The sequence below is a fragment of the Schistocerca americana genome, chromosome 8 (assembly GCF_021461395.2).
Source record: "Schistocerca americana isolate TAMUIC-IGC-003095 chromosome 8, iqSchAmer2.1, whole genome shotgun sequence".
Lineage (NCBI taxonomy): Eukaryota > Metazoa > Arthropoda > Insecta > Orthoptera > Acrididae > Schistocerca > Schistocerca americana.
The window spans coordinates 514,820,119-514,832,257 of NC_060126.1; the positions used below are offsets into that span (position 1 = coordinate 514,820,119).

Genomic DNA, 12,139 nt, shown 5'->3' on the forward strand with positions numbered 1-12,139 from the left:
TCTGGTAAGTCACAGCAGTAAATATGTAATAATCTCCTAGGTGCCTTTAAAATTTGATCCTGTTTTCTTCGATGTACATTTTGTATATATAAAAATTGAATGATACCCTATACTGTCAACTGAAAATTATCAGTTGGAGACCACTTGCAAAACGTAGGTAAATGAATAAATTTGACACGACCAAATGAAAATTACATCAAATCATGAAATGTATCTTATTGCCATAAAAATGGCTGTAAAAAGAAATATAGAAAATTACCTACTAATTAACATTACGCAAACCACGTGGTATTTTTCCTGCGAACTGTCAAATGAAAATAGAAATTACAAAAATATTTTTCCTCTTTACTTAAAATTCGCATCCGAAGAATCATTGGTGCATGGCATCGAGTAGAAATACTCTGTGGTGCGTGGAAGATCTACGATTAGGTTACATCAATGTTATACAATCGAATTCGTAGGCGACCAATAGGGTTGCTTGAATCAGCTTTGTGGCGATTGGGAGCTAGTTTTATACAATGTTTTGTTTTGTTTTGTTTGTTTGGGGTGGGAAACTATCGAGGTAACAAGCGTTGTGAATTTTAAACGCAATTGTGAAATATTTTGCCACAAGTTATACCAGTTAATGACGATTAACATCCAGATAGCCTTAAAAATACTGTATTTCATGCCCCGGTTTGAAAGTCGTGTATTGTCAACGGTTGGGTATATAATTTCTGGTAAATGTAATAGCGATACTGTATGTAAGCAGTCATGGTTCGAGGTACGTATAAAATCGCCTATTTTTACGTACTTCTATTGAATGTAGTTTTTTTTGGTGTGCTTGCACAGAATAATGGACGAAACCCCATATTTGATATGGTTTCAGTTAGAGAAATTTAAGTTTACACACTGAAACTTTGTTTTGTTTCATTACCATTAGGACGCAGAAACGTGATAAGAAACAAAAATGTCACAAGTGATGGAAGTTCTGGAGAACCGAGGAAGAAAAGTACAAAACTTTCTCAAGAATTCAAGGGAAGGCTCTCCCATTCGGTGCCACGACTTCACGATGTGGAGATAACAAAGTATTTCCATCCCGACGAGCATGATGAGAATTTGCCTTTAACTTTAAAAACGTCGCAGACTGATTGTGAACTTTCAGGGCATGAGAGTAATACTGACTCAAATGCCCATTTCAAAACTGAAGAAAAAGATGGTAATTAGTATGATTCACTCCATATATTCATATGATGAGTCTGTTTCAGGTAATGACCACAATTTACTAGAGAAAGCTTGATTGAAATCACCTGTAATATTACTTTTCTGTTTGTGAACATCGCTTGTTTTCTTGGGTTTAACTGCAAGTCAGTATATTCAAATATGTCTGAAGATGTCCTCTGGTTAATTAAATCCCTGTTCACTAGGTGTTGAGAACAGAAAAATTATTATATAGGATTTTATTTAGATGTGGATAATTCACACTATTTTAACCCTGAAAGGATACAGTATGAAACTGACACTCGTGAATGGACATGTTCTGTATGGACCACAAGGAAGTTTAATACAGCTATGTGTTAATTGAATCGGTACAGTAATTTAATTGGTTTAGCGCTTAACCACTACTCTCACTTTGAAGTTGTGTGTTTTTATTTACAGAAAATATATCTACTTTGTGCCTTTGGTGTATAGTGTTGTTATATTTTGAGCATCTAGTTTTTGTTTTTAGACCCTTTGATCTTGAGCACAAAAAAAAGGTAGTGCCTTCCACTTTTACTAATCGTTTTAGTAACTTCCGTTTCCTTATTATCCCTGTTGATGTTTAGTAGATCCTGAGTTTTTGAGCGAAGGTCTGCAGGAAACTTTGATCAGCCTACTCATGTGTTTATGCACCATCTGGAGCCCAAGTTCATACTGAAAATATCTAGTAATTTTTCCTGTCAATTTGCTTCGTGCCATGAATAGCAACATAGCATTTATTCCTGTCCGATCCAAAATATCGTAGTAAAAATCTGGGAGGCCACCTTCTGGTTTTATGCCCAAGTGTATAGGAGTGTGCCATTTCATCCAAAGTATGTACTACTCTTTTTGTGCTGTTATAAAACCCAATTACTTGTGGTTTCTTGGTCTCTTGATTTACTAAGTTATAAGAACGCATGGTTGGAACCATGAGGACAAATATACATTGAAAAACACACACACACACACTTTCCACAAAAAATGACACTAACGGGACAAGCTTGGGAAATGGGGTGTTTTTGGGTGGGGGCAAACTAAATATAAACAAATTTAGACACCCACCCCCATACAAAACCACACAAAAAGGCGAAAAAAAACAGACATTACAAAACTCCCCAAGTACCACTAAACAAAATATCATCTGGAATCGGACACTTCCCTTGACCTATATAGCTCAACAGCAGCTCCCGATCCCATAAATTGGGATCAAACACTTCCCTTGTCCTATATAGCTCAAAAACATCTCCCGATACCAATCCCAACATACACAGCCACACATTGGGATCGAACACTTCCCTTGACCTGCGCACTGTTAATTATATCCGTCATATCCATTCCTGAACAAAAACAACAACCAGTTAATTTTAGTAGAATTATCACACGATGTACAACGAACGACGCTAAATTAACCTTCACACAAAATCGTTAACTCACTGAAACGAATTCCACTACAAACACAGCCGACACTCTATCAATTCAGGATAATGAGCAAAAACAAACTGAGCCCATTACACCACACAAACGAAAACCCTGAACATACCACCAGAGAGCACAACACGACGACATCTACAAACACGCCATACTCACAAACCAAACTCCTGAGGCCTATTGTGGTTTTCGGGTTTTTTTAAGGGCTGTTAGTGAAATGTATAGGCCAAAAGTGGTTAGTTTGGGTGGGTCGGTGGCTGCGGCTCAGGGTGGGGTGGATGGTTTATTTCGTGTTAGACTGTTTGGGGGGGGGGGAGTGTATTGATTTGTGTTTTAGTTGTGGAGGATCTATTTTGTTGAGTTGGTTTTTGTTTGTGGTTTTTTTTTTATTTTGGGGGGGAGGTTGGGTTGGTTGGGGGGAGGGGGAGGTGTGGGTGGGTCGGGTCTTTCTTTTGGTTGAGTATTTTGTCGTTGGCTGGTTTGTGTGTGTGTGTGTGTGTGTGGGTGCGTGCGTGCGATTGTGGTGGCCAACCTAGTTCGTGGCGCTGAAACTTTTTTGTGGTAAGTTTTTATTTTTTTTTTGCTTTTAGTGTATGTGTTGTGTGTTGGGGGTTAAGGGAAGTGTTTTATTGCGATGTGTGGTTGTGAATGTTGGTATTGGTATCAGGAGATGTTTTTGAGCTATATAGGTCAAGGGAAGTGTGTGATCCTAATTTATGGGATCGGGAGCTGCTGTTGAGCTATATAGATCAAGGGAAGTGTCCGATTCCAGATGATAGTGTGTTTAGTGGAATTTGGGGAGTTTTGTGGTGTTGGTTTTTTTCGTCGTTTGGTGTGGTTTTGTATGGGGGTGGGTGTCTAAAATTTGTTTATATTTAGTTTGTCCCCACCCATAAAAAAATGCTTGTCCCATTAGTGTCATTAGGCTTTTTGTGGAACTTATGTGTGTGTGTTTTTCGATATATTTTCGTCTTTATAATCTGTACTTAACGACTTTATATGCGCCATGTTGGAATCGTAGACCATGTTGCCGTTGATCTCAGAGCCAAGAGATGGGTGTTAGACGTTAAGACAGCGCGGGGTGCCGAAGGTGGGAGTGATCATTTCCTGGTCAGAGGCCATTTAAACATACAGTGTAAAGGAATAACGGGGCCTAAGTTAAAAAGGGTGGAAAGGTACCATGTGGAGAAACTAAAAGATGAGGCAACGAAGACCAGATACCAGTTGCAACTTAGTAACCGCTTTGAAGCACTCAGCGAAGTGGACGCGAATCAGGACCTCGAACTTATGTGGGGAGACATCCAGAGCTCAGTTAGGGATACAGCAAAGGAAACACTCATGGGAAACCCAATGGGCAAGAAGATCTGGTTTGGAAAGGAATGTGCAGATGCCCTGGAAAGGAGAAAGGAAGCCAGGAACAAATGGCTGAAGGGGACAAATCTGGCACAGGCCAAAGCACAATTTGAGGAGGTCGAAAGACTACACAAGCAATTCTGAGAAGAGCAAAGAGGAAATACATAAGGAATATCATCACTGAAGCAGAAACAGACTTCAGAGGACAAAAGACGAGGGAAATGTTTCTGAGGGTGAAGTACCTCTGCAAAGGTCACCAGGCCAAGCAGAAATTTGTCAAAGATTCCCGTGATAAGATCCTGGCGAACGATAGGGACATAGCTGAGAGATGGAAAGAGTACTTTCGACAGCTGCTAAATTGTGATGAACCCGAACTGCAGTTTGATTTCCAGTACCCAATTACAGCCGATGCAGACTATCCCCCACCTACCCTTGATGAGATAAAAACCAGAATCAGACACCTTAAACAGAATAAGAGTCCAGGTCAAGATGGAATACAGGCTGAAATGATCCTGGCAGGAGGAGAGAAACTCGCAGAAAAAATACACCGACTGATACAGGCAATATGGACCAAAGAAGAACTACCAGGAGCATGGAAAACAGCTCTGATTTGTCCAATACATAAGAAGGGCGACAAACTGAAATGTGACAACTATCGAGGAATCGCCCTGCTTAACGTCTGCTATAAGATCCTGTCCAATTGCCTCATACATAGAATTCAGCCAGTGGCAGAATCGGTGATTGGGGAGTACCAGGGAGGTTTCCGGCCAGGACGGTCAACAGTAGATCACATCTTCAGTCTTCGGCAGCTCACTGAGAAACTGGGTGAATATGGTACAGATTTACATATTTTATTCGTTGATTTTAAGAAGGCCTATGATTGCATACATCGCAAGAGCCTGCTCAACTGTTTAAGGGAGTTTGGCATAGCAGAGAAACTCATCAGTCTGATAAACATCTGTCTGAACGAGACACATGCAAAGGTGAAGATGGGAAATCGCGTAACTGAGGAATTTGAAATTGTGACAGGACTCAGGCAAGGAGATGGGTTGTCCCCTATCCTGTTCAACTTTGCCCTCGAGAAGATCATACGCGAGACCTTCCAAGAGAACGAAGGGATTGAAATCGAAGGAAAGAGACTGGCATACTTAGCCTATGCAGACGACATCTGTTTACTCTCTAGGTCGGAAGAGGAGTTGGAGCAAATGACCAAGCACTAAAGGAGGCTGCCAGCAAATTTGGGCTAAACATAAACGAAGCCAAGACAGAGTACCTCGTTATGACGCGTGGTCATTGTCAGACTGCTGATCATCTACAATCACTGCAGGTTGGGGACCATTCCTACAAGAGAGTGCAAGAATCCAAATACCTAGGGGCACTTTTCACTGCGAACTCGTCATGTGAAGCAGAGATCAATGCCAGAATACAAGCAGGAAACCGATCTTACCACAGCCTAGCACAACTGCTTCGGTCCAAATCTCTCTCCAGACAGTTCAAGATTCGACTGTACAAAACCCTGATCCAGCCTGTTGTTCTATATGGCTGTGAGACATGGAGTATCCGGAAACAGGACTTCCATAAGCTCCTTGTCTTTGAGAGAAAAGTGCTTCGGAAGATCTTCGGTCCGGTTCTGGATGCAGATACAGGGGAATGGAGGATCAGATACAACCAAGAGCTTGAGGAACTATACCAGCAGTCCAACATAGCAGGAGCTGTCAAAGCCAAACGAATGCAGTGGGCCGGCCATGTGGCCCGGATGGAGGATCACAGATGGCCTCGGAAGCTCCTGGATTTCACACCTACAGGAAAGAGACCGCCAGGGAGACCCAAGAAGCGTTGGAGGGATGGACTCCATGAAGATTTAAAACAAATGTCAATAGATGTGGACGAATGGCGGATAGCAGCAATGGACAGAATACAGTGGAGGAGGAAACTTGTAGATGCGTGCGGTCCACTGGGCCTGATCACGTAGTAGTAGTAGTATGTTGGAATCGTGGTTTATGGTCGTTTCCACCACATATGTGATGTCATGGGTCAAAGCAGACGGGCGGGATTGGACACTACCGTATTTCCGCAGTCTGAAAGGGCAGAGCCCTCTGAAGTCTAGTAACCATTGATCAGCTTTGCAGTAGGAATGGGATGTATAGCTTGCGTTACTATTTTGTAACACGTGCAACCCATAGTACAAAGACTTCCCTCCTATCTTAAAGATACCAACCATTTCCTAGATGGTTTGAAATCTTTGCCTGTCCCACTCCCACCACACACCTTGCTTGTCACCATTGATGCAGTCTCCCTCTATACCAACATCCCCCACATACATGCTCTCTCTGCTGCTGAATGTTTCCTCAGTCGTCGCCTACCTGATGCCAAGCCTATGACATCCTTCTTGCTCATCTGAATCAGTGTTATACGTATCAACAAGTACTTCACCTTTGAGGGTCAGACGTACAAACAGATCAGGTTTGTGGCCATGAGAACCAGGATGGCTCCTTCCTATGCCAACATTTTCATGGGTTGATTGGAGGGCACTTTCCTGGGGTCCATAGGCCTTCAGCCCTTGGATTAGTTTAGCTACATTGATGACATCTTTGCAATATGGAGTCATGGTGAGGCTGACCTTTTAAAATTACTGGAATCTCCAGATACCTTCTCCCAGCTATCCCTCAGGGGACTCAGCATTTATGTGCTGGGTACGGGCTTGGCAAACCCGGGATCCCCGAGCTGGGGACTGGTGTGCGCCGCCAGTCCTCTGACACCGTAAGCTCTGGGCATGCTTTAGCGACCACCGTGTGGCGCAACGGCGGAACGTTGTGTGTCGCAGGGACCGGGGATCTTGGCTTGATTGCCTGGATCGCGAGGATGGTACATACCTCTCTAAAAAACCCTTCAATCTTAAGGTGTGCTGCGCGCCGATAAGATGCATGGCTGTTGAGGCGCAACAGTCGCTAGCGGGCGACCTCTGAGGAACCTGCCGCACCTCAGTTGTATAAGGCTTACCCAGGCATGCGGGGCTCTGTCTGGGCTGACGTTTCGTTCCCTAGCTGCTCGTGGGACGCACATGGCAACCACGTATTTCCCTTCACCAGCTTCGCAATCAGTCAAGCGCATGAGGGAGGCTAGTCCTCCAGATATGCAGATGGAAATGAGTAACAGGGCTCATGGAGTCGTAAATGACAATGTTTTCATCGTGATTAAGAGGAAGGAGGGCTCATTTGAAAAAGTGTCTCCTTTCTACATACATAAAGGTTTAGAAGGACTCGCAGGTACACTGAAATCTATCAAACGCCTGAGGAATGGTACCCTGTTAGTTGAGACTACTAGGGCATCGTAAGTGGAGCTGCTTCGGAAGTCACCCAAGTTAGGCGAGTATGATATTACTGTCGAGTTTCACAATTCCCTCAATTCCAGTAAAGGCATTGTCACCTGCCGTGATTTAATGGATATCGATGTCGACGAGCTGAAGCAAGAATGGGCAACACAGGGGATTGTAGACGTGGAACAAAGGACACGTAGAAATAATGGAGTCACTGAGAAATCTGCCACTTTCATTGTGACTTTCAATTCGCCTGTCTTACCTGAATACGTTCTGGCTGGTTTCCTCAGACTTAGGGTTCAGCCTTATATACCTAACTCTATGCGCTGTTTCAAATGTCAGCGATTTGGCCATACGACAATGAGTTGTGGGGGTGAACCAACCTGCGGTATCTGTGGCAAGGCAGCTCATGAAGCTGGGACCAACTGCACATCTCCAGCGCTGTGTATAAACTGCTCTGGGAGCCATCCCGTCTGGAGCAGAGACTGCCCCGTCTTTGCGGAAGAACGAAAAATTCAGAAGATCAAGGTGACAAAGAGGCTACCTTATGTGGAAGGCAAAAAAGAGTATAGGGCTACAAAACCCCCTGTCTTTGCCACATCCTATGCCTTCTTGGTGCACAACCGTGCGTCGCGAGTAGACGCTTCGACGCAGACCATGTCCAGCGTCGCAGTATCCTCCACCAATACCTGTACCTGTGTTTGTACCTGCCAGAGCACTCCCACTAACGATATAGCTATTCAGGCTGCTCCACCTGCACCCACCGCTATTGCAGAGAAAGCTCCAGTGAAGCCTTCGAAGGCCCTCCAGAAACAGAGTGCCTCTCCACTTCCCCCATCCCCAGCTTCCACAAAGAAAACGGGACCAGGGAAAGGGGCACGGCGTTTGACGTCACACCTGCCAAAGGCACCATCGGATGTCGTCATGGCATCCCTGACTGATGAGGAGGACATCGTCATGGATTTTGATACCTCTTCCCCAGAACCTGGCAGCCCCTCTGCTGCCACTCGCTCTACAAGTGCCTCACCAGCGCGGCGCAAAGACAGGGGGAAATCTAAACCGAAACGCTGATATGGCTCCCATACTTCAGTGGAATCTGAATGGAGTCAGACCTCGCCTTGCAGAATTGCGGCTGTTAGTACAGGCAAACCCCATTTGCATCTCTTTGCAAGAGACACATTTTAAAGAGACTGACATGCCTGTACTTACGGGATATCACATGTACAGGAAAGACGACCTGACTGGTAATAGGGCTCAGGGTGGGGTGGCAGTGTTCATTAAGGACACATTCCACTCCTCACCTGTGACCTTAACCACGATGCTACAAGCGGTTGCAGCTCGGATCCTGGCCCAGGTTCATGTTACAGTGTGCTCCTTGTATTTACCACCCGCTGAGCTCATTGACAGTGAAGCCCTCGCACGGCTCGTTGATCAGCTACCCCGCCCCTTTCTCATTTTACGAGATTTCAATGCTCATAATGCATTATGGGGTTCCAACAAAACCTGCCCCAGAGGCCAGATGATTGAGCAGTTGCTCAGGACTTCCGACGTCATACTGCTGAACACAGGTCAGGCCACGCATTTTAGCACCGCTTCAGGTTCATCTTCTGCCATAGACCTCTCTATTTGTTCGCCTGTGCTTGCGGACATTGCTCAGTGGGTCGTCGACGACGACCTTCATGGCAGCGACCATTACCCTATCTGGCTCCATCTGCCAGTTGAAATGGGTCGTGTCGCACAGCCGCCGAAATGGTTGTTCCGGAAGGGAAACTGGACGCTCTACCGGCAGTTGGCTGTTTTTGAACGGTGTGAAGGCGTCCAGGATTGGGTGGATCACATTACGGCGGTGATGCACCATGCCGCTGATGTATCCATACCAAAGTCAAAGGGAACACCTGTGAGGCAACCTGTCCCTTGGTGGAATGACGACTGTCGTACCGCCATCAGAGACAGGCGGGCGGCTTTGAGGAGATTCTGTCGGTGCCCCACTGCTGCGCATCTGACAACTTTCCGGATAGCACGGGCGCGGGCGAGGAAAATCGTTAGGGAGAGTAAACGGAGGTCTTGGCGTGAGTTCCTGAACTCCATCAATAGGTCCACATCTTCAAGCAAAGTATGGGAAGCCATTAGGAGGATCTCAAGGCGATACTCTCGACCGCCACTAGCCGCTATACGTGAGAGGGGGTGTCTCCTAACATCTCCGAGAGACATCGCCCGGGCGTTGGCAGAATCTTTTCAAACTATTACGGCCGATTCTAGCCAGGACCCAGAATTTCTGCGCTATCGGAGTACACAGGAGAGGGCTGGTTTTGATTTCCGTTCACAGAACACTGAGGAATACAACCAGCCTTTCTCTTTGTGGGAATTGGACTCTGCCCTGTCCATATCTCGGGATACCGCACCTGGTCCAGACCTGATATCGTATAGCATGCTGCAGCAGTTGGATCTGCGGTCAAAGGAAGTCCTCCTTCAACTTTTTAATGAAATTTGGAAGACAGGCGACTTTCCTAGTTCGCGGAAAGAATCGATTTTAATTCCGCTTTTAAAACCCGGGAAGGATCGGACCGAACCCAGTAGCTACCGTAGCATTAGTCTCACGAGCTGCGTCGGAAAGACATTTGAGCGTATGGTCAATAGGCGCCTGTTGTGGGTTCTCGAATCTAGATCCTTACTTACCCGCTGCCAGTGTGGATTCAGGAGGTATCATTCCACCCTAGATAACCTGATCCTACTCGAAACAGCGATACAAGATGCTTTCCTACGTAAGCAACACCTTATCGGGGTTTTCTTCGACCTGGAGAAGGCGTACGATACTACCTGGAGGCATACCATTTTGCGGCAGCTTTATGAGTGGGGTTTCCGTGGGCGTTTACCCACACTCATCCGATCCTTTCTGTCAGACAGGTATTTTACGTATAAGGTTGGGAATGTCCTGTCTGACCATTTTAAGCAGGAGAACGGTGTCCCTCAAGGAAGTGTCCTCAGTGTGACAGCTTTCGCAATTGCCATCAATAGTATTGCATCCACAGTACGACGGCCCGTGCAGTTCTCCTTGTTTGTGGACGATTTCTCCATTTTCTGTGCGTCTTCCTCCGTCACAGCTGCTACATGCCAATTACAGCTGACACTCGTGCGATTGGAGAAATGGTCTAAGACCACGGGCTTTAAATTCTCTTTGGAGAAGACCATTTGTGTAGATTTTAACCATTCCCGTTCTCTTTTTAATCTCCCTGTTTTAAAACTGGGAGACACTGTTCTCCCCTTTATGGAAAAAGTGAAATATCTCGGGCTTATTTTTGATGAGAAGCTCACATGGTTGCCACACTTAAAGGATCTAAAGGTCCGCTGTTTCAAGGCTTTAAACGTCCTTAGATGCGTCAGTCATAGATCCGGGGGCGCTGACAGGGCACGTCTGCTCCAACTTTATAAGGCCTTTGTGCGACCTCGACTGGAATACGGATGTCAAGCTTATGGCTCTGCAAGACCTTCCTACCTCAAAATGTTGGGTGTGATTCACCATGAGGGTATTAGGCTTTCAACGGGGGCTTATCGCACGAGTCCGGTTGCTAGTCTGTGTGTCGAGGCGGGGGAGCCTCCGCTGTCCTTTCGGCGTCTTCTTCTCGTGGTACGGCACGCGTACAGGACCAAGTCCACTCCTCTTTCATTGGCGTCCGACACTTTTTCCCAGCCGGCACTGGCACGTCTCTTCCGCCACCGTCCGGCGGCAACAAAGCCGTTTGGCATCCGTGCAAAGGAGAGTCTCGAGTCGGTACACCTGGAGGGCATTAAGGTCCTCCACCAGGGATGGAGTAGGGGATCTCCCTGGTGACTACAAAGGCCAAGATTACTTCTTGATCTGGCTGCTTACAGGAAGTATCGTACCCCGGACCACCTTTTTAAAATTAAACTTACTGAGATTTTAGAACGCCATTCCGATTTTACTACTGTTTACACGGATGGTTCTAAACAGGGGGATTTTATGGCCTGCTCTGCTGTGTTTCCCGATACTGTCCATCGGATAGGGCTCCCAGAGCAGTTCTCAGTTTACTATGCAGAACTGTTTGCCATTCTGCAAGCATTAGAGCATATGCGCCGACATCTTGGCACGAAATTCATCATCTGCTCCGATTCCCAAAGTGCTCTACATGCTCTTCAACAAATGTACCCAGCAGATCGGATGGTGCAAGAGGTGCAGGACGCACTCCTCTTGCAACAGCAGGGTAAGGATGTGATTTTCTGCTGGGTTCCAGGGCACATAGGGATTCCTGGAAATGAACTTGCAGATGCGGCTGCCAAGGAGGCTTGCTCCATCCCACCTACTGCTCGCTGTTCCGTCCCCCTGCAGGCCATTATGTCTTTCGTGACTCAGAAGGTCATGCGTTGGTGGGAGGCTCAGTGGCTGGACGTGAGGGATAATAAGTTGCGAGCGGTGAAGGATTCTGTCCGACCGTGGCTCACCTCCTTCCGACTACGACGCGCTGAGGAAGTAGCCCTTACCCGGCTTAGAATAGGACATTGTCCTTTGACACATGGTTTTCTGTTACGTCGTGAGGAGCCACCAACGTGTCAGACATGTGGGACACAGTTGTCGATACGTCATATTTTAACTGAGTGTGTTTTATATGCAGGTTTGAGGGAAGATTTCAGTTTCCCACCAGACCTACCCTCTCTTTTAACTAATAATGAGGCGAGTGTCACTAGAGTTTTACGTTTTTGTGTGATGTCTGGCCTTCTTCCCAAAATATTGGGATTGAAGTCTTAATGTGCTGTCCAGTGGTTTGGTCACCCATTATTTGTAAGTGGTCACTCAGCTACCGTTACTTA

The 12,139-nt window shown here is 46.0% G+C and overlaps 1 protein-coding gene across 1 annotated transcript in view; it reads left to right on the plus strand.

The window, feature by feature from the left end:
* The first annotated feature begins 474 nt into the window (after nucleotides 1-474).
* LOC124544865 (histone-lysine N-methyltransferase PR-Set7) overlaps nucleotides 475-12,139 on the plus strand; it is a 53,830-nt gene continuing 42,165 nt past the window's right edge. Inside the window, exons 1-2 of the mRNA XM_047123578.1 lie at nucleotides 475-763; nucleotides 923-1,198. Coding sequence (XP_046979534.1) covers nucleotides 754-763; nucleotides 923-1,198 — 286 coding nt within the window. The 5' untranslated portion in view covers nucleotides 475-753. The remainder of the gene's footprint in view (nucleotides 764-922; nucleotides 1,199-12,139) is intronic.